The following is a 22,977-nucleotide window of genomic DNA, read 5'->3' as shown; positions in this document are numbered from 1 at the left end:
GTGTTAGGCGGTGAGGCTGTATGATTATTCCCCACGCATGTTGTAATTCTGTTTAGGCCTTATGGCGATGCGGGCGAGATAGCCCTCGTGATGTTGATTTGCTCATTGCACTTTAGTTGTGCTTGCTTCTTTCATGCTTTAGCACTTTCAATCATTTTCCCATAGTTTTATTTGTGCATTCTGTTGTACTTGATATTAGTACTTATATGATCAGTGAACCGGAGTATTTTGGCTCAATGAGCATTTAGGAGTGGGTTGCACACCGCAGCGGATATTATATGGGATACCCCTTTCCTTGTGTTTATTTGGTATTGTGTTTTCTTTCTGTGGGATGATTTGATAAAAACTATACTTTTGCTGTTACACATGTTGTACTCGTTAGATAATTCTTACACTTTGCTTTTCTTTATTTGTGCTGCATAATTGAGTTATTGTTGGTTTGGTGTACGAACTGTGTAATGTGAGAATCTGTGTGGTTCTGTGATGAGATGTTAGTTGGGTTGCTTGTATTGGCTGAGATGAGATTCTTAGACCTGAGATTTGTACTATGGTATTGGGGGTGAGGAGTGTTTGGACGTATGAGGGTGTTTCTGCTAAGATTTGGGTAATGGCCCTTAGAGGGCGAGAGAGCTTCTTGACTTGTTGTCTTCATGGACGGCTATGAGTTCCCGTATGTTTCTTTATCATGAGCAGTGATGTGGAGGTATGGAACAAGGTTATATCCAATGTGAAGTGTATTGACGGCATCCAAGATGTTATTGAGTAGCTATGGTGGTCAAAGGTTATTGCTTCGGGCATTTGAGTCGTGTGGAACAACATGTGATTATATTCTGGATTGGAATTTTTGCTCAGTTCAGCTTGTTCAGGTTCATGTAGTGTGATGACGTGGGATTCGGATCCGATGATAAATTTCAGATGTTGAGGTTTGGGTTCTGTTCTAAGGTTATAGGCTAAGGAGGAGATGAGATCTTTAGTTAAGTTGCATTGTCAGTTCTGCTTAGGTTGGGTAATGGGGAATCACCACCGGGTGTATGTATAGTGAGTTCATGCAATGGTTCGATGGCTTTGGAACGACTCCGGGCACGTTCAAGGACGAACGTATGTTTAAGTGGAGGAGGATGTAATGACCCGACTGGTTCTTTTGAGAAATTGCGTTCGGTTCAGCAGTTTAAGGTCTCGAGCAGCTTCATAATATTTGTATCGACTTGCATGCATGGTTGAATTAAGTTAACAAATGATTCAAAGTCAAATTGGAAGAAGGAAACTAATTTTGGAAGTTTAAATGGTGAGAATTTGACCGGAATTGGAGTTTTGAGTAAATGGCCCTGGAATGGGTTGTAGGTGATATCAACAACTTCGTATGGTGATTCTGGACTTAGGCGCGCGTCCGAATTCGGATTTGGAGGTCCGTAGGGTAATTTGAGGCGTTTCAGCGAAAGTTGGAAAAGTTGAAGTTTGGAAAATGGAGAAGTTTGACCCATAGTTGACTTTTATGATATCGGGGTCGGAATTCGATTCCGAGAGTTGGAACAGCTCTATTATGTCATTTTGGACTTGTCTACAAAATTTGGCATCATTCCGGGTTGATTTTTGATAGGTTTCGGCACGAGTTTTGGAAGTTGGAAGGTTGGAAAGTTCCTAAGTTCGATTCTTGGTGTGATTCATTGTTTCGGCATTATTTGATGTGATTTGAGACCTTGAGCGAGTCCATGTTAGGTTATATGACTTTGTTTGTGTGTTTGGACGGGGTCCCGAGGCCTCGGGTGTGTTCCGGGTGAGATATGGGTCATGTTCCTCCTATTTTGAACTGTTGAATCTGTCATCTGGTTTCCTTCATTGTGTTCGCGTCCTTGCCTTCGCGTTCGCATAGTGTTACTTTAGAAGGTGATTTATTTCTTTTTTGCATTCGCGTTCAACCTCTCGCGTTTGTGAAGGTCTGCCTTCCCCTTCTTCGCATCCGCAGCCCCTCCATCGTGTTCGCGTAGCTTCTGTTTCTTACTCTTTGCGATCGCGTCCCTTCACTCGCGTTCGCATAGGGACTTTTTGGCAGCCTCATTCTTCTCTTCTTTGCGAACGCGAGCCCTTCTCCGCGTTCGCGATGCTTTAATATCTGGGCAGAATATAAGTTTTCCAAATCGAGGGTTACACCATTTTTACCATAACTTGACTTGTGGAGCTCGGTTTTGAGCGATTTTTTGAGGGCTTTTCATATAAATCGATTGGGTAAGTGTTCTTCACCTAGAATCAAACATATTCCATGATTTTATCTTCTTTTTCATCATATTATTTGTGTTTTGGGCTGGGAGAAATGTTGGTTTTTGAAGGAAATTCCTAAAATGAAAAATTATGATTTGAGGGGCCAAATGGTATCGGAATTTAATAAATTTTGTATGGTTGAACTCATGTTGGAATGGGTATTTGGTTTTTGTAAAATTTGTCGGGTTCCGAGGTGCGGGTCCGGGGGTCGACTTTTGGACCGATTTTTAAATTTTTCTAAAAATTGAGACTTTATGATCCGGAATAGTTTCTTATGTGTTTTATTTGTGCTTTGAAGTTAATTTGGTTAGATTTGAGCCGTTCGGAAATCTTTTTACCCGAGAAGTGCATTTTAGAGTATCGGTTTGTCGTTTTTGAGGTTATTATCTTGCCTAACCTTGTGTAGGGGACTTCCCCTTAGGACTTGAGTCTTCTATGCTAATTGTAGTCCGTGCATGCAAGGTGACGAGTGTGTACTCGGACTTATTTGTGGGAAATTTGCTCTAGAGTTCTTAATTAGGTCCTTATGTTCATTATGTGGAAAGTATCCCGTTATGATTGGGTTTCCTAATTGCTTAAATTGCCTCTATATGCTCCATATGATGTTGTTAGCTTTCCTCTAATTCTTACGTGTTACATTGACCCTTAATTGCCTTAATTGAAGTGATTGCCTTCCTTATTGTTTTGATACTTCTTGATTGTGAGTTCCTCTATGACTTCGTGCAAATATGTTACATGTCCAATTGTTGTGGTTATCACGTGCTTATTATGTCTTGTTGTTTTGTTGAGGTTATCGTGCTTCTTGGTTTTTCCGTGGTTCGTATTATGTACTTGTTGATTCCCTTGCCGGGATGTTATTGTTCTATTAATTAAAATGTCATCCTATTTATTTAAGTACCCTATTAATTAAAGAGCCCTACTTGTGAAGAGTTGCAAAAAAATAATCCCGATTTACTTATTCCGGACAAAAAGATAAATAACGGCTTTGTCATTCTATTGAGTATTGACGCATCCTTTAACAGTCACTTGTACTTCGCGTTCTCTCAACATGAGACTTAGAAAATTTGTAGTTCAATACACTATCAAGATTATACTTGAAAAATCACAATGATTATTTGCAACAAATTGAAAAAACACCTTCTATGTTTGCCTTGAATATTGTGGCTGTTTTTTATCTGTTAGCAGTATTTACGAATTTGGAATTGAAGAAGAGGAATAGAAGACTTATACACATTCGTCTACGGAACCAGTGATTATATAGGCAAAGACAATTAGAGAGAATCTGAATAATAAATCAAGAGAAAGTGACAAGAAAATCGGATTTTTATCTTAACTTCTCTTTTTATTTATTTCTACTTTTGGGGTTTTTGTGAAACACAATCAATATAAATGTTAGGATAAATAACTTATATTGTGATGGTCTTGTGATACATGTGTTTTTGTGTTTAGGAATGCATTAGTTAATATCAGAATTAACTTTGTTAGAAGGCTTAAGCAATATCAAAATTAACTTCTTCGTTCCATTGCTAAACTTAGATTCATTAATTTGCATATTCTGTAAGTTACATGCACAAGTTCATGTGGAACTTTGCTTTCAAGTTATTATCTAATATGAAGTATTTTGTTTAGAAGGACTATATTTGTTTATCTATAATATTTTAGATATCGCTTCAGCCTTTTGATTAACCTACTCCTTTTTTCTGTCCAAGTACATAACCATGCAATTGAATTCTATATTTTGATGTAGCCGGATGTTATAATTTTATGAAAGCAAGAGTCTAAGTGAAATAAAATTGAAAAGTATATTCTAAGTAAATTTAGTTTTAAAATTTTAATTTTAGTGAGAAATCTTTCAACAAACACATAATTAAGGTTTACCTTTTAAATCTAAATCCTATTGAATTCCAGTATCTTCTTGTTTGGCTTTGTGCACCAAATATCAAAATGATGTCCGTTTTCCAACAATAATATAGGTTGCTAGGTAGAGGAATGTGAAAAAATAAATAAATAAGCATGATAATGAAATAGGTTAATAGAAAGGAGAAAGTGCTCGCAACTGTAGTGGAATTGAAAGTCTAGGGTTTTAAAACTTAATATATTTTGTGATTTTGTTGTATGGTATGATAGTTTGGTGATAGTATAATGAGTTTGCCCGTTGGTATTGTTATTACACAAAATTTTGACGGGGACGTCATATTCACATACTATAGCCTACAATTGTTTGGCAAAGTGCTTGAAAGGGAATTTAACAGTATGACCTTCCATGTAGTTTATTTCTTTTCAAATATGAACTAAACTGTTTTTGTAAACATAAATTGACAAGCACAATAGATTCATGCTCAGCTATAGAACATTTTATTCGATATAAATTTGTTTTGTACTGTTTAACAGATTAGTTGAATTACTCTGTCATATAATCTATAACATTTCTGCTTTTTACTAATTAGAAATATGTCAATATACAAAATGAAGATTAGATACTATCAGTGCAAGATGTTAAATAATATGTGGAAGATGGAAGTATATGTTGTATCTAATGCGTGGAAATTAAACATAACAAATCATGAGTGCATTAAAAAAATAGGTATAATAAAATTATTTCTGATTGATAATATTATACTCCACAATTACGAAAATTATCACATGTAAATAGTGTGACATTATAGCCAATAGACCAGTCAGGAGGGGTCATTTATAGCTAGAATGTAACACAAAATCATCTACACACATACGTATGATAATGTGCGTGTGCGTGCATTCATAAGTACATGTTTACTTTTATATGAAGAAAAATTATAATTGGAACAACTTTACAAAGAAGGGATAAATCACTCAACCAATATAACTGGAAGAAACATGACTGGAAAAGCAAAATATACTGGTTACCAAATATTTTATTAGCTAGAGTAAGAAAACGGAGGCGTGTTTATTGTAATAGCTTATAGATTGATTTTCTTTAGTTTTATTAGTGCATTTTAGAAAATATTAGTAGTTAATATTAAAATATTTTCCTATGTGAATTTGGGAGATATTTGTAATTTATCATCATCATATATTCATAAGTCGCAAAAAATTCTTGATGCATCTTTTGTCATCCTAATAAGGGAAAATGACACTGTATAGCCGCTTTCAAAATAATAGCCGAAAAATGTATATTTTTTGTACATATATACATTTTGTATGTTATACACAAAAATTATATAAATTTTATACACTTTTTCTGCTACCGGAGGTAAATAATTTCTGGCGCGGGCTAAAAGTGATAATATCCCTCTTAATAAGCCATCATTCGACGATCCATATTCATTATTCACATAAATTTGTGTTTTATTCTTCTAAATATATTTACTTACTCAAAGCCTTATCTTGATAATATTAATATGATTTTACAAAAATTATATACTACATGGCTCGGCATACACGTGCGACGCGCATGCGGAGAAACTAGTATAATATAATATATGTATAATAGTATAAACTTTATATATGCGACCGGTTATTTGCTTAAAGATTCCAAAATAAATCAACCGATTTCTAGTGGTGATTCCTCGTAACTGATTAATAGAAGCGGTATAATCCGGTACAGCACTAATAATTTTCATAAATATTTCGCCTGTACTGCATTTCTTACAAAGATGGGGCAACATTCTTATGGTTTAATCCTTGTTGAAATAAATAGCATCAACTAATCCATACTTAAACAATCAATATGAATTCTCTGGATCCATGCCTTTAGGAAAGACTCTGATCCTTGGGCGAGCTCCTGCATATTCAATGACTATTTGTTCTGTTTGGACTATCTTTATTAACATTTCCATCATACATGGATTCTACCTTCCTTTTGTGAACTTCTGTGAAAGATTCCTAAGAAGAGCGAATACAATCTTTGACGATACATTGGAACAATCTTCTATAACTAATGAGATCGTGAAGTTTTTATCGTTGTGTTTATACATGTGATTATATTGATAACTAGGGAAACAAATATAGATCACACGGGGAACGGTGCGTTTTTGTTTTTCCTTCAACTGTTTGCAAACTTTCGAAAGAAATGAAACTTTGTTTTCTATGGTGAAATTCACTGTAAATAAATTGTTACGGTGGAATAGTACTGATAAGTAAAATGGGACATGACCTCATTTAGAAGGTACACATTAAAACATGGCTAAGCAAATTATGGAAAATACAAACTGCTCAATCGAAAATTTGAGTTCAAGAGCTAGACTATATATACACACAAAGAATATTAAACTAAGAGCTATAACCCAATCGGTACCTCTCTTCTCTTCTCCGTTTAAATATGTAAAAGAACCAAAAACAAAAACCTGTAGCCACGTTGTAGCCGGCTCGCAAACTGTATCATATCTGCCTTCATTGAATATAATGTACGTACACTTTTACACCTGTAAATTAGAGAAGCTCGTTACTCAGAGATCGATTTTACTTATAAACTGCTAAATGGTTAAAGTTGATGAGTGTATGGGGTGAAATTGGTTGATAACAGGTGGTCGAATTGTGAGGTGCCACGTGGAACCGAAGACATGCAAAAGACGAGTCAGCAAATAACTGGCACCAGATGTGAAATGTGTAATCGGAACAGGATGGACTCCGAAGGAAGCATAGCCGATAATAAAGATTCAAAGTTTTGACATCAGATAGCATTTAATGAACAATCGTTACAGAAAATATCTGCATTCAAAGCCAGCCGTTATGCACCCATCAATGACATTTTATTTCTCATTTAAGAGGAGCTTCATTTTAGGATTTTGTCTCCCTAAGTAAGGCTATAAATAGCAGTGTTGTCAAAGGCACGCTTAAAGCGTGCTTAAGCCCTGAAGTGAGGCTCAAAATATGTTGAGCGCTTCGCCTTGCTTAATGGGCGCTTCAGTGTCGTCATCAAGGCTCTAAAGCATACTTTTTCTTGCCAATGAGCGTAATCCCGAAGAGGCGACATGAAATTCTTGCCAATGAGCGTAATCCCGAAGAGGCGACACAAAACAATTGATATTTTCACTTTATCGTAAATTTTTTTTTCAATTTCTTTGTTCATATATTTGTTATTCATGCTTAAAATTCTTATTCTTCTACTACACTTACAATTTTTGTATTTTGTTCTCCCTTGCACTTTTTTTCATTAAAGCACACGCTTTATTTGTGCTTTGCGCTTAAAGCCCCGATAGATCTTAGAGTTTTTTTGTGTCTTTCGCCTTTGATAACACTAATAAATAGCAGGATTAACAACCATTGTAGGGACATGAAAGACTGAGCTCTGAGTCATGCTTGTCATCTCTTTCAATTTCAGTCTTTGATCTTATTTTTGTTCTTATTTATTTATCGTTTTGGATCAAATTGATTCGCTTCTCAATAAACCACGCTATAAATTCAACAGTAACGTTTTACGGGTAAACAATGAGTATATTAACTAATTCTTTAATAATAATTCCCATCTAATCATCCTTTTATAATGAGTATATAAACGATCGTATTTCACTAATCAAAATGAGAAAAAGAAATTTTCCACTTTCTTCTTCAATATAGCCGATAAATTTTATTTGATAGGTGTCAACTTTGGACTAATCTAACGCACACATTTGCTTTCTGTTTGATATTTCTGATCACTTTTTACACAAACTTGAGAAGTGCGAAAGCTGAAGCAATGACTAAAGATGATAAGGAAACACACAGAATGACTTACCAGCAGCTGAGGTACCCTTAGGAATACGGAGGACAAGACATATAGAAGACCTGATACAACTAAAGCCGCAATTATGTTGTAGCCAAGACGTTTGTTGTCTTTCATCGGAATAAATGTGGATTTCAAAGTGTTAGTCAATTCGAATAATCTGTGAGAAACCTGCACATACATAAAGAAACGGGAAGTTGATTCGTGCATTCATGTGTTCCTCTCAAGAAAGGCAATGGATAAGAAACAAATCTACTTACTGCGACATATATGGCAGTAGTAAGCATGAAGTTCAGCAATGGGTAGTTCGGGATCAAACATAGCAACTTTTTAGGCTGTCCATCTGGAACACCAGATCTGCATTTATTTATAGATACGTTAAACACGCACATAAGTTTTATACACAATTCTTTTTTTTTTTTCTAACAAAAACAGTAGTACTAAGATTTCATTGTTTCCATAAAATCACTTTGTTAGAGATTACAGTGGCCACTATGCCAAAACGTTAGCCAACTCCAGCATCCCGAGGTGACCAAAATACCTATAGTACTATCTTTTCATAACCAAGTAACCAACTCAATGACAATTACCAAATAAGATAAGAGCTTGAGGAACACTACATAATAAACAGCCAAAAGTGAAACTCATATCAGTCTTCTGATAACATTCTATGGTCTTATGCTTAGATGTGCAGATCAGAGGAAGGGTATAAAATCATGAATAAATAAGAACAAGCGAAGCATACTGTCTTAAAAACCATGTACGATCTCTGGCTGGGGATGAAAGAAATCAACCTTTAATTCATCTTTCATACCTTAACCATATATGGATTTGGGATATATAGGTCTCCAGAGTGATCTTCCCAAGCCATCTACAGGTCAAGAAAGCAATATACTGCAATAAGTGGTCTCTCTTGAAGTAACAAACCAAAATCCAATATCTACTTATATTTCTTCCATGAATTCACCGACTTTCAATGCCTTTTCATGAACTAAAACATATGACAAAGGAACTGTAAATGAAACTTTATAATGCAAATTTACTTACGCAAAAAGGGTTAATGAGTAGCTGCAAAAATATTGGGTTACATTCCGCAAGGATATGTAGACACTGTTAGATAAAAACACCAAACAGTATATTAGAAGGGAACATGCAGGACATTATTCACTAGTGAAAGAAGAAACTTCCAAAATTACTGAGCAATCAATAGAAGAAAAAGACATACGTTATCGGAATCCAAGATGTGTAAGGATGATATTTGTTATATGTGATCTTTGGAAGCTTGTATATGTGCTCATACCAAAGATATCCCATCTGAAATTTGTACAATATGTAAACATGGGATAGAAGTTTGAAACGCCAGATAGTGGAAAAAGAGAGAGGAGATACCGCAAGTGAAATTATGGCAACAACTGCTTTTATTGATATCCTACGTTTCACTTCGGTTTCCTCAAGTTTCTCCATCCATCTCTCTACCTGATAGATGAAACTTGAATCAATTATGAACTTACATCGTTAAGGAACGAACTGAATATTTCAGAAAAAGACAACAGACAGCACCCTTACTCTGACAGGTAAAAGTTGAAAAATCTGAACGAGAACTTACTGTTGGATGGTAGTATGCATATATCATCCCAACTATCCATATGTAACGATCAAGACCTGAACGGAACTGCCACTCATGCAAGAGAGACTGCTTTGTTTTTAAAGGATCTGGGTCAGCATATCCTAAAATATATGCATACACAGAAGCGTTAGTAATCAGTCGTGACTAAGGAGAAGGAAGATAAAAACAAATCCAAGCTACCAACCAAGGAAGCAAGTAAATGGGCTCCAAACCACTTCAAAAACTCCCGGAACTTCCCACATCAGAATAACAACCAAGAAGCAGGTAATGATTTTACCAGCAATAATAGTCCCATTCTCATTGTATTTGTTGAATATACCAAGGGCTCCGTAAACCATCAGAGTGAAAAGAGTGTGCATGGGGCATATATAGTATAACATGTAATTGTTGTTAAGGACAATGCAGCTAAAGAATACCAAGAAATTGAGCCTCCACATCATCTGTCCATCATAAAGTAAAATTTTCTGAAGCCTATTAAGGAAACTCCCTGTACATAAGATCTGCAAAGTCAAGGGGAAGAGAGTACCTGAGTGAATCTTGCAATGCTGAAATCCTTGCGGATGTAATAGTAAGAGAAGTTTCCAAATCCAGTCATCCATACATATGCAGCTATAAAAACTCGTATAGCATTGTAAATTTCTGTAGCAGCAAAGTAGTGATACATTAAAAATAATACCTGTTACAAAAGATCAAAATGTGAGAACCCAGAAGTGGTGCGGCGAATGCAGCTGAAACTTATAGACAGAAAATAAACTGACAGATGTTTATGAGAAGGAATACTGTCACTGATTCCGAGTTATCCAAAAGATACTGCCTTGTTGTCAAAGTAGTATAAGAAACATGCATTTCCAAGTATTGCAGTTGGAATAAAAAATTTACTTTTAAGTTATGCCATCAATTTTTCCTTATAATTGAAGTTAGGCCATTATAAATGTTGCGGATGGAATGAAGTTATGCCGTTGTAAATGCTGCGGATCGACATCTTTGTTTCCTTATTCAAATAAGCCCCCTTGGGAGAAGCGTTTATTCAAGCTCGGACATCCTATTCTCTCCTAGTATCTACAGTAGAATCCTTTTTATTTTTCGGGCCGCATACTCAACATGGGAAAGCATGTCCAAGTTTTCTCATTGCATATATTACAGCCATTTACTATTCTCCAACAATTCTGATTGTCAAACTCGTGTAATGAGGAGATTTAAAACTCACAACAATGGTGAAAGATAACGTTACAACACGAAGTCAGTTTCTCGTTCTGACATATGCAGGAAAAAGTAAGAGAAAAGATATCATGGATTATCAGCTAGTAGATCATGCCAAAAGCTGACTTACCTGCATCCATCCTTTCCATTCTTCAGTTTGATGCCTATTCAGATACATTATGGATCTCCCAGAGAAAGGTGACTTATCATGGTGGATTGTAAAAGAAGTGATTGCCGAGATTATGATGAGAAGGAAGTAGAGGAAGAGGAAAAGATCACGATTGTAGCTCTGCAAATACAATCAAAAGCTGGTTAGAACCAGAAGACCACATACAACCAGCTTCCTGCACATAAATGAAACATTAAAGACTAGAACTTTTAAATTTATGCCAAGTTGCAAATGATCTTGAACTAATAAAAAAATATGCAAAATAGAGTTTATGATACTTGATCAGTTGTATTTTTATTTTTGGCTAAAATCATACGCAGCCCCCTAAATTTGTCCGGCTTTTCCTCTTAGACACCTTATCTAAGACTTGTTCCAATGGAACACTTATACTATTCAAAATTGATACCCATTAAACACTTTTTGCTGATATGGCATAGTGTTTGTAATACACTTACCCCAAGAGCGTGAGATGTATTATTTTTAATGTTTTTCTCTTTTTTTATTCTGTTTCTTCTTCAATCTTCTTTGCCATAACTTCTCCACCATCTACCACCATTGGCACCGTCGCCGGCACCACCACAATTCACCTCTCTTCTTTCTTCAGCCACCTTACCTCCTCTACCACTACCGTCGTTTTATTTTCCGATCTTCCCTTACTGCTGCCACCACGCCGCTTCTTCCTCCTTTTTGGAACCAGCGCCACCACTTTCTGTCATTATCACTGCCGACGCTACCACCACTCCAATCACCATTTTCTTCATCTTTTTCAGATCTGAAAACCACCACCACTATCTCCTCCTTTTTTCGTTAATTCTGACAACCACTACCATTTTGCTCGCCGGAAAAAATGGAGACTCATCACTGTTGCCACTCTCTTTTCTATCCCCCTCCTCTCTTTGTTCAGAAACTATTTAGATAAAAAAAATTAAAACCATCAGATCTAAAATTACAATGAATTAGTTCTATAAACCAAAAGAAAAAAAAAGAACATTGTGGTTGGAGATGCCAGCTTATGGACTTAACTGAAGAATAGGAAAGAGATGGCCTGGGTGGGTGCGTGGGGTGGGGTTATTATTTTTCTCTTTTTTTTCTTAAAATAGCTTTTGTTTTTTTGCTCATAATTCATTTTATTAAATATTATTTTGGACCCAAATGCCAAATGTCATTAGATAATTCGTCAATTTGCCACATCATTGGCAAGTGTATTACACTCTCTTTAGTTTTTTGCTGGTTATTAAAAAAGTGTTTAATTGGTTCAAAATTTTGAGTAGTTTAAGTATTCAATCGGAACAAATCTTAGATAAGGTGTCTAAGAGGAAAAGCCGGACAAGTTTAAGGGGCTGCGTATGATTTTGGCCTTTTTTTTTAAAAAACAAATATTGATTGTACTTGCTTATTCATGTTGAAGGAAATGTACTGGTTATCCTTGAATCTGGATCTCCACATTGTGAAAGGATATAAAGATGCTCCATCCAGATATAGCACACAACATGGGCCAACTCAGTTTTATGTAACATTATTATTGTAAGCACAATCACAGGGTGCTATAACAGAACTCAGGAACAAAAACACCATCTTATCCATCCTAATATTGAAAAAATACTTGGCCTAAAATGTCAAACTGTAGCAAACAAGAAAACAGTAAAAAGGAGAGTCAGAGTGCATCTGTCCCAGCTATTTTAGTTAATTGTGCAAATGCTGCACAGTTAAAACTCGTCCTCATGTTTTTACCTCAAAAAGACAGTTTCAGTATTTCTCTGGTTAACGATTATACATACACAACATCACTGGCCCATGGTGAAAGCACAAAGATAAGGAAAAGGTTTACTATACCTTTTTTGATTCACCAAACAGATTTGTACGGTCAGATAGGTAAAAGTAAGTCAAAAGGGCACCAAACTCTGATCTGCAGATAAATAGGTGGAGATGAGAAACAACAAGCTGAGCCATGGTCAGGAACTTACGTCTTGGATCATGAAAATCCACTTACATTGCTCTAAGAGTTAATCGATTCTCAAGAAAGAAACTTTCATCCATCAAGCAAAACCTGAGGTGTTTACCTTACATGAGCTGATGAACTGAGAATATCTGATTATAGCTAATATTGAATTTCAAACCTGGCAATCTGAGATGTCACAGATGAGCTCCTCATTCTAGGCGATGCTGATTGAAGGCCACCTCCTTCCAATAGAACAGCTCTGTCATCTTCTTTGACTGCTTCATTTCCCAACTCAACCAAATTGATATCAGAATGCCTACTGTGATATGTGAGAGGAACTCTCCAAATTAGATTGAGGATGAAAGCGCTTGCTGGATGAAGATATGCATCATGTATTTGTGGTGCAGTAAAGGCATACTATCCAAACTAAAAAAAAAAAGAACAATATATTCATCATCTTCCTGCGAATTGCATTAGGGAGGCTGCTAGAAAGGTACTAGGGGTCTCGAAGGGCTACTCTGGCAGTCACAAAGGGGGACTGGTGGTGGAATGGAGAGGTCCAAGGTAAAGTAGAAGCCAAGAAAGCGATGTATCTAAAGTTATTGGAGAGTGTGGATGAGGAGGAGAAGAGGACAAATAGGGAGAGGTATAAGATGGCTAAGGAAGTGAAGTTAGCGGTTACGGCGGCTAAGACTGCAGCGCTTGAATGCCTGTATGAAGAACTTCGGGGCAAAGGCGGGGATAAGAAACTGTAGAGGCTAGTCACGGTGAGAGAAAGGGAGGCACATGACCTGGACCAAGTGAAGTGCATCAAAGACGAGGAAGACAGAGTTTTGTTTGACGAGGCACATATTCGACAGAGATGGCAGACTTACTTCCAAAAACCCTTGAACGAAGAAGGGGGTTAGGAACATTGTGCTGGGTGACTTGGAACACACGGAAATACGTCGAGAATTTGGGAATTGTAGGCATATAAAAGTTGATGTGGTAGAGAGTGTTATGCTTAAGATGAGCAGGGGAATAGCGACCGGGCCAGATGAAATCCTAGTCGAATTTTTGGAAGAATGAAGGCAAGGCAGGCTCGGAGTGTCTCACTGGTTATTTAATGTCATATTTAGGACAAAGAAGATGTCGAAGAATGGAGGTGGAGTACGATGATCCTTGTGTACAAGAACAAGGATGATATCAAAACTTGCAACAATTATAGAGGTATCAAGCTACTTAGTCATACTATTAAGGTCTGGGAGACGGTGGTGGAGCTGAGGGTGAGGAGGAGTGTGTCTATCTCCGAGAACCAGTTCGGATTTATGCCGGGATGTTTGACTACAGAAGTTATTCATCTTGTTAGGAGATTGATGGAGCAATATAGGGAGAGGAAGAGGGATTTGCATATGGTGTTCATCGACTTAGAGAAGGTTTACGATAAAGTCTCGGGGGAGGTTCTGTGGAGATGTTTGGAGGCTAGAGGTGTTCTTGTAGCATACATTAGGGCTATTAAGGTCATGTATGATGATGCTAAGACTCGGGTGAGGACAGTGAGAGGGGACTCGAAACACTTCCCAGTTATGATGGAGCTACATCAGAGATCAGCCATCAGCCCATTTTTATTTGCCCTGGCGATCGACACACTAATGTACCACATTCAAGGAGAGGTGTCGTGGTGCATGTTTTTGCAAATGACGTTGTATTTATTGACAAGACGCAAGGTGGTGTTAACGCGAGGTTAGAGTTTTGGAGGCAGACCCTGGAGTCTAAAGGTTTCAAGTTGAGTAAGACCAAGATAGAATACTTAGAGTGCAAGTTCAGTGGAATGGCTCAGGAAGTGGACAAAGACGTGAGGCTTGATTCACAAGTCATCCCTAGGAGAGAGAGTTTCAAGTACCTTAGGTCAACTATACAAGGGAATGGGAAGATTGACGAAGATGTCACACATCGTATTGGCGCGGGATGGATGAAATGGAGTCTTGCTTCCGGTGCTTTGTGTGATAAGAATATGCCACTAAAACTTAAAGGTAAGTTCTATTGAGTGGTGGTCAGACCGATTATGTTGGGTTGAGTGTTAGCCAATCAAGAACTTCCATATCCAGAAGATGAAGGGACCAGAAATGAGGATATTGAGATGGATGTGCGGGCATACCAGGTTAGATAAAATTAGGAATGAAGTTATTCGAGACAAGGTGGGCGTGGCCCCTGTGGAGTACAAGATGCGAAAAGCGAGACTTAAATGGTTCGGACATGTGAAGAGAAGAGGCACAAATGTCCCAGTAAGGAGGTGTGAGAGATTGGTCTTGGAAGGCCTAAGGAGAGGTAGAGGTAGGTCGAAAAAGCATTGGGGACAGGTGATTAGGTAAGACATGGCGATTCTACAGCTTATCGAGGACAAGTCCTTGGATAGTAATGAGTGGAGGTTGAGAATTAAGGTACAAGGTAAGGTAGCCGAGCGCTATCCTTACTCGTTCCAGTAGTTTTAATGCATTCCTCGATGGTAGTCTTGTACTTTCTTATTATTAGATTTCTGTTATTGCTTATTGTCTCTTTCGCTTTGGTTTTCTATTTGGTTTGCTGGTGTTGTTGCTTGTTGTTACTCCTTCCTCTCTATCTTTGTTGAGCTAAGGGTCCTCCGAAAACAGCATCCCTGCCTTCTTCAGGTAGGGGTAAAGTCTGCGTATACTCTACCCCTGAGTTGCTCAGACACGAGTGCGGATCTAGAGTTCGGATCCTTCAAGATGTTAATTCTAAGATTCGGGGATACGGATCCTAGTACGTATACGGGTGCTGGGATCCGGCTGAAAATAATTCAAGAAAATAAAAATATAAAAATAACTCTAAATTATGAGAAATTTTATGGAATACTTACATATAGCTGGTAAAGTATGTATTTTTTTTATTCTCAAGTTGTAGATAAGTAAATGATTGATTTTCTGGATAAGGTATGCTGTTTTTTCCAAATTTAACCCAGTTTTGGTTATGATTTCGGGAATCAAATTGTATCTCGTCTTTAATTTTTCCGTTCGTCGTGGTTGAGTACCCAAAATTATTTGACCAGATCCGGCATGGATCCCATACCCACACCCATACTAGTATCGTGTCGACACGGGTGGGGCACCTAAACTACCGTGTCGGAGCAACTTAGCTCTACCCTCCTCATACCCCACTAATGGGGATTACACTGGGTTTGTTGTTGTTGTTGCATATTGTCAAAGAAAAATTTAAAAAAAAAACTATTGTCATCCAACAACTTTGCTACCAAAAGTACAGTTTTGAAGAGGTTTTTTCCACTTACACTTTAGATGATGCTGAATTTTTCTCGTACTCCAGATACTCTGAATATAACCAGGCAGCACATATCGACACAATTCCAAGAAAAAATGACACCTGTAATTCATTCAGAGGAAAGTTACATTTCATTTATAACAACCATCCATTGACCAAAATCAACTCATTGAAGCCTGGAAATACGAACACTTAATCACATAGCAAAGATCACTTAAACCACTTTGTAAGTAGAAAATTCTATGAAATTAGAAACCGAGAAGACAAAAAGAAAGACTTAAAGCTCAAAACTCCCGTAAAACTTGGAAGTTCAAAACAACCAACGAAAGATCCAATCAAAGAAATATAAGCATGCTTCCACTTCCAATTTGAAAATGTAGACACAAAGGATACACACATCGAGAACATCCTAAATGCCACTTACCCAAGCATTGAACATCATACAATGATGTGGAGTGGGAGTAAACCCTTTAAAAAAATCAAGAAGCATGAGTTAACTTTAAGTTCAATGAAAAGACTAAGCCACTGGGAAGCTATGAAGCAAACGCTGCTTAGTCCACAAATCCGCTCATTAATCAATGCAACACGTAATAGAGAGAACAAGCATGTTTCAACGAGTAAGATAAAAGCATTTAACAAAAGCACACATGACACCAGGGCATTTTAACTACAAACTCAATAACATTAAACTGCTGACAATAGAAACAAGAAAAAACAATCAGAGAATTGAAGTTTGGAAGGTCTTATTGAGCAAGTAGGCACTGTACAACTGCTATCCAGAAAAGTAAAATCAAGATCTTATCTACCAAGTAAGCTTGTTTTAACTAACAAAAGCAAAGGGCATTGAGCACAAAACATAGCCACACAACACTCCTATCTACGAAATTCTACTAAAGCAAACACAACATTGATAAACCAGATCAAAATGGATTTTAGGGAAAAGCAAAAGCGCAAAATGGAAAGGCATTGAGCACAAACCACAGTCGTACTGCTAATACACAACCTAACTAAGCAAACGGATCAAAATTCGAACTTTATTCGAAGGACCAAAAATGGGGTTTAGAAAATTCACTAACCTGAGCAGGTGTTAGGGGACCGTAGAGTAACATCCTCACACTTCACAACTGAGAACCTTATTATTTTCAAGAAAATGAGTTCACGATGTGTGCATCAAAATATCATAGAAGAAGAAAGAGAAATCATCAGATCTAGTTATGGTGGATGAGAAAAGACAGTGAATCTTTGTGTTTTAGATTTGGAAATGTTGTGTAATTCCTCTCCATGTATTTATTACTCTACTGAGTACTGTTCTCTCAGAATGAAAGAGGGGGAAAAACGAAAGAGATGGTTGTATTTTTTACTCTACTGAGTAATGTTTGGTAGTATTTTTTTATCTTTCCAGCCTTAAATGAATTTGGCACAAATTTCTAACTCGAGAATCACAAGATTGGATAAAGAGATTTTAAGGTTTGGGATTGGGGCTACACTTCAATCAAAGAGTAAATCAAAAGAGTGAAATGATTGAATGCAAAAGTATCAGTATTTGCTTTTCTTCTTTTAGGGAGTAATAACGAATTCAAATACGCTATTACTATATACTTCCCACTGTTTTATACTCATCGTGTTTATTCAAACAAAATTAGTATCATATCGGCACAATAGGCGGACATAAACTATGTCAAATTATGATTTGAGTTATTTGGATGATGTGCAAATAATATTAAAATTAAATCTTCTATATAAAAATTAGTATAAATAATTATTTTGATATTAATTAAGGAGGACATAAAATTATTTTTCAAATCTCATAGTGGATAACTTATTTTCTTTTTCTATATTTGTAATAACTGAACCCCTTGATTTTGACACTTATAAATATTTTACGGTCAATATTAAAGAATATTAAACATGCAAATGTATATGGTAAAATTGATTTATATTAAATGATCGATGTGTGACACATGGAACCAGAGGCAAACGGAAAATGAATCGAGTAAGGACTGAGGCCGGGGACAACAGTTGCATTGGTGTCAGATAGAACCCGAAGGGAGCATAATCAACGGGAGCAAAATGAATGTTTGTCACCAGATGACATTTAATAAAGAATATTCCCTAATATTGAATAGGCAGCCGTTGCAAAGAATTTTGGCATTCATGGTCTATCGTTACACCTTCATCAATGGCCTCTTTATTGTCATTTAAGAGGGCTTAATCCTAGGATCTTGTTTCCTAGGTGTAGCTATAAATAGTGGCTTCAACAACCAATGTAGGACACGAAATCTCTGACAAAACTTATGTTATACTATATTCCCAAGTTAAATAATATAACTTTACTTTCTGTTTGTTATTGTCCTTATTTCTGCCTTCAGAAGCATCGCTCTCGGAGCCAGACCCGCCATTTCCTTTGATTTTAACGTTAAGTCTTATTTTTAATCTAATTTATTTTATCATTTTGGGTCAAACCAATTCGCTTGTCTATAAACCACGTAACAAATTCAACTGTACCTTTTTATGGGTAAATAGTTTGGCGCCCACCGTGAGGCTTAGACAGATGCATAATTGAGTTGATCCTTGCATCTATTATTAACTTGTTTGGTTCTTTGTTTCATAGGAAAAAATCGAAAAAATGGCAGCTAATGATGTCAACATCGCGCACAACGTTGAGGCACACAAAAATCTGCCTCAACATGAGGATTCAATCAGTGACACCCGCAACGAGGGGATGTAGCAACTCCGGTCCATGGTGGACGATATCCCGACATGTGCGGGAGACGACTCCTGATGACGCTGAGGACGAACATGTTGTGAATACGGTAAGGATCTTGAGAGAGCAGTAAAAGGCCATCATGGTCTATTTTCTCAAGGCAGGACCAGGTCATGACAGAACTAAAGCAGGTATTATTTGGCACTTCCAACAACATAAATGGAAGAGGCCCAGCTCCTCCCGCGCTCCTGCAAATCAGATGGCTCAAAGAGTTAATAATAACACTATGAAGGGTGAGCTCAACTTCGACGGAGCCGGGGGGACCGGTAGCGGATCAGGTAACGACAGTAGTAATGACCCATTCAAAACCGAACTCATGTGATTCATGAGGGAAATGAACGAGCAGATGGACCAGAATGCGAAGGAATTTCATGCCCGAATGGACCAAATTCCAGGCGCACCACCAGTTTTGAAGGGCCCAGATTCGAAGAAGTACACCCAGTTATCGTTTAAGCTGAGCGCATCACCGGAATTGATTCTGAAACGGTTCAAGATTTCAGACATACCAAAATATGATGGAACTTCAGATCCTCAAGAGCACATCACAACTTATACAATGGCAGTGAAAGGAAACGACTTGGCTCAGCATGAAATTGAGTCGGTTCTGCTGAAAAAATTCGGAGAAGCCCTCACAAAAGTGGCCTTAACATGGTATTCGCTTTTACCCGAACATTTAATTGATTCTTTTGAAATGCTCACAAATTCATTCTTTTGAAAATACGGTTTTAACTATTTGGAGGCGCTTAGTAAAGCGAGCGCCAACTTTTCCAAGTGAAGATACCTAGTTTCGGCCGCGCCTAGATTCTTGCTAAATAGTATATAGGGAATTGCGTACCTTTCTCTTCCCGGACTAGGACTCCACTTACCGCTATCTCGGATACCGCCTAGTATAGGTACAACTGCTCGTCTGCCTTCGGATTATGAAGCAAAGACAGGCTCGAAAGGTACCGATTGAGTTCTTCCAAGGCTTGTTGGCACTCCGGGGTTCATGAGAAGTTATTCTTCTTCTTTAATAACGAGAAGAATCGATGGCTCTTGTCGGAGGACCTTAAAATGAATCGACCCAAGGCGGTTCTGCGCCCGGTTAGCCTTTGAACGACCTTGACATTGTCCACCACGGTGATGTCTTCTATGGCCTTGATCTTGTTGGGATTGATCTCGATCCCCCGGTTGGACACCATGAATCCAAGGAACTTCCCGTACCTGACTTTGAATGTGCATTTCTCCGGGTTCAGCTTCATATTGTATCTCTTCAATATGTATAAGGTTTCCTGCAAATGTTTCAAATAGTCCTCTACTCGCAGGGACTTAACTAACATGTCGTCAATGTAAACTTCCATTGATTTTCCTATTTGCTCTTCGAACATCCGATTTACTAGGCGTTGTTAAGTGGCACCGGCATTTTTTAGTCCAAATGGCATTACATTAGAACAGTAGGTGTCGTATTTAGTGATGAAGGAAGTTTTTTCTTGGTCATCCGAGTCCATTTGGATTTGGTTGTATCCGGAGTAGGCGTCGAGAAAGCTGAGTATCTCATGGTCGGTCGTTGCATCGATCATTCGATCGATTTTAGGCAAAGCGAAAGAGTCATTGGGACATGCCTTGTTTATGTCTTTATAGTCTACATGCATTCTCAATTTATTTCCCTTTTTAGGCACTACCACTATGTTTGCTAACCAATCCGGATACTTAACTTCCCAAATTGAGCCTATTTTAAGAAGTTTGGATACCTCGTCTTTGACAAACGTATGCTTGACTTCGGATTGAGGCCTCCTCTTTTGTTTAACCGGGTAAAACTTCGAATCCAAGCTCAGCTTGTGAATAGTTATTTCCGGCGGGATCCCTGTCATATTAAGATGGGACCAAGCGAAGCAATCTATGTTAGCTACAAGGAATTCAATGAGTTTTTTCCTGAGCCCGGGAGTTAGTCTCGTGCCCAGGTATACCTTTCGATCGGGCAGGTGCTCGATCAACCTGACTTGCTCCAGCTCCTCAACCGTTGACTTGGTGGCATCGGAATCGTCTAGGGCTATGAAAGACCTAGGGACTCCGTAGTCGTCATCCTCACATGTCTCCTACTCTGGTTCGATTGGGGCCGGTGTCGATGATTGCTATTTGGTTTCTCCCTTGGTGACTAAACTCGGCCTTTTCGATGTCGAAAGTGTGGAAGTCGGGACCACCTCATCGGCCGTGAATATTTCTTTTGCAGCCGGTTGTTCCCAGTAAACTATTTTGATACCTCCCAATGTAGGAAATTTCAACTCCTGATGTAGCGTCGAGGGTACTGCCCTCATGTTGTGAATTCATGGCCTCCCGATTAAAGCATTGTACCTCATGTCTCCTTCGATCACGTAAAACTTTGTGTACTGAATGGTCCCGGTAGTGTTTACCGGTAGGGTTATCTCACCTTTAGTGGTCTCGCAAGCCATGTTAAATCTGTTTAAGAATCGGACTGCAGTCACTATTTGGTCTTGCAAACCCAGCTGTTCCACGACCCTCGATCTAATGATATTGGTCGAGCTACCTGGATCAATTAAAGTACGCTTAACTCGAGATTTATTTATGAGCAGATATTACCAGTGCACCATTGTATGGTTTCACGATGCCTTCAGTGTCCTCTTCGTTGAAAGATACGCTTCCCTCCGGTACATAGTCTCGAGTCCGCTTTTCCCTTATAATGGATATTTTAGTGTGTTTTAACATCAGCCCTTGGGGGATGTCAACTCTACCAATGATCATATTAATGACGTGTCGAGGTTCCTCTTGCTCGATCTGTTTGTTGGCATCTCTATTCCTAAAGTGATTTTTGGCCCGATCACTCAAAAATTCTCGGATGTGCCCGTTGTTGAATAACATGGCTACTTTTTCTCTTAGTTGTCGGCAATCTTCGGTTTTGTGGACGTGGGTGCCATGATATTTACACATTAGATTGAGGTCCCTTTGGGCAGGGTCGGATTGTAAAGGTCGAGGCCACTTAGTGTCTTTGATGCGTCCGATGGCTGATACAATGATAGCAACATCGATGTTGAAGTTGTACTCCGATAACCTTGGATCTCTTTAGGCCCGATGGGTCTGTCAAAACCGCTTTTGCTCATGAGTCCCTGATTATTATGAACTCAGTCGCTTCTTCTTTCACTTCTCATTATTCCGTCTAGACACATTACCCATTCAATCTTTGATGTATGGTTGATACCGGTCTCTATTCGATCTTTGTTCACGATCAATGTCTCTTTTGGGTCTGTCACTAGCTTTAACGGGATAAATGGACTCGGAAGGGGCCCCGAGCTGATCATCTTCGACCCTGATTTTTTATTGGTACCGATGATGGACATCAGCCTAAGTCACCACCGGGTATTCTACCAGATTTTGCTTCAACTATTGTGAAGCCAACGAGCTTCGAGTATTGAGTCCTTAGGTGAAGGCCTGAACGGCCCAATCATCTACGACGGGAGGCAGATCCATTTGTTCCATTTGAAACCCCGATATTAATTCCCTGAGCATATCGTTATCTCTTTGCTTTACCTTGAAAAGTTCGGATTTCCTGGTCTCGACCTTGATGGCTCGGGCGTGCACCTTTACAAAGGAATCTGCAAGTATAGCAAATGAGTCAATAAAATTAGGGGGTAAGTTATGATACCATATCATGGCTCTTTTCGATAAGGTATCTCCGAACTTTTGCAGTAGAACGGATTCAATTTCATCATCCTCCAAGTCGTTCCCTTTGATGGCGTAAGTGTAAGAGGTCACATGTTCATTTGGATCAATCGTTCTATTATACTTCGGGATTTCGGGCATACGGAACCTCTTAGGGATCAGTTTCGGAGCTACGCTTGGAGGGAAAGGCTTTTGGACGAACTTCTTGGAATAAAAAATCTAGGCCTTTCAATATCGGTGGTGCTCCTGGGATTTGATCGACCCTGGAGTTATAGGTCTCCACCTTTTTGTCGTTAGCTTCAATTTTCTTTCCTCCTTATTCTACTTGTTTCGTTAATTCCTCGAGCATCTTTATTATCTCAGGGTTGGTCCCGGTTTAAGCTTCACTCGGCCTCTCTGTGACTAGTTCATC

General features: G+C 38.2%; 1 protein-coding gene across 1 annotated transcript; it reads right to left on the bottom strand.

Moving 5' to 3' along the window:
* Nucleotides 1-6,368: 6,368 nt before the first annotated feature.
* On the bottom strand, nucleotides 6,369-17,691 carry LOC104248744 (protein REDUCED WALL ACETYLATION 2). The gene is made up of 16 exons (XM_009805054.2): nucleotides 17,224-17,691; nucleotides 16,158-16,249; nucleotides 13,053-13,193; nucleotides 12,926-12,982; nucleotides 12,769-12,841; nucleotides 10,897-11,055; nucleotides 10,093-10,242; nucleotides 9,751-10,006; nucleotides 9,546-9,667; nucleotides 9,329-9,415; nucleotides 9,165-9,253; nucleotides 8,987-9,049; nucleotides 8,754-8,810; nucleotides 8,200-8,296; nucleotides 7,952-8,110; nucleotides 6,369-6,659 (listed from the first exon to the last, which is right to left on the bottom strand). Exons 1-16 carry the CDS (start codon nucleotides 17,254-17,256, stop codon nucleotides 6,654-6,656), a joined length of 1,641 nt encoding a protein of 546 aa, XP_009803356.1. The 5' UTR covers nucleotides 17,257-17,691; the 3' UTR covers nucleotides 6,369-6,653.
* Nucleotides 17,692-22,977: the final 5,286 nt, after the last annotated feature.

Source organism: Nicotiana sylvestris, chromosome 9, assembly GCF_000393655.2.
Source record: "Nicotiana sylvestris chromosome 9, ASM39365v2, whole genome shotgun sequence".
NCBI lineage: Eukaryota > Viridiplantae > Streptophyta > Magnoliopsida > Solanales > Solanaceae > Nicotiana > Nicotiana sylvestris.
The sequence above is the reverse complement of the archived record's forward strand: the minus strand, read 5'-3'. Positions and strand labels throughout refer to the sequence as shown.

What these genes read in the sequence shown, in the direction of transcription:
- LOC104248744 (XM_009805054.2), bottom strand. Translation starts at nt 17,256, where the DNA reads ATGTTACTCTACGGTCCCCTAACACCTGCTCAG. An exon ending in CGATTAACTCTTAGAGCAAT is followed by an intron (nt 12,842 to 12,925) that starts GTAAGTGGATTT and finishes ATTTATCTGCAG; the next exon opens with ATCAGAGTTTGGTGCCCTTT. An exon ending in ATGCATACTACCATCCAACA is followed by an intron (nt 9,416 to 9,545) that starts GTAAGTTCTCGT and finishes TTCATCTATCAG; the next exon opens with GTAGAGAGATGGATGGAGAA.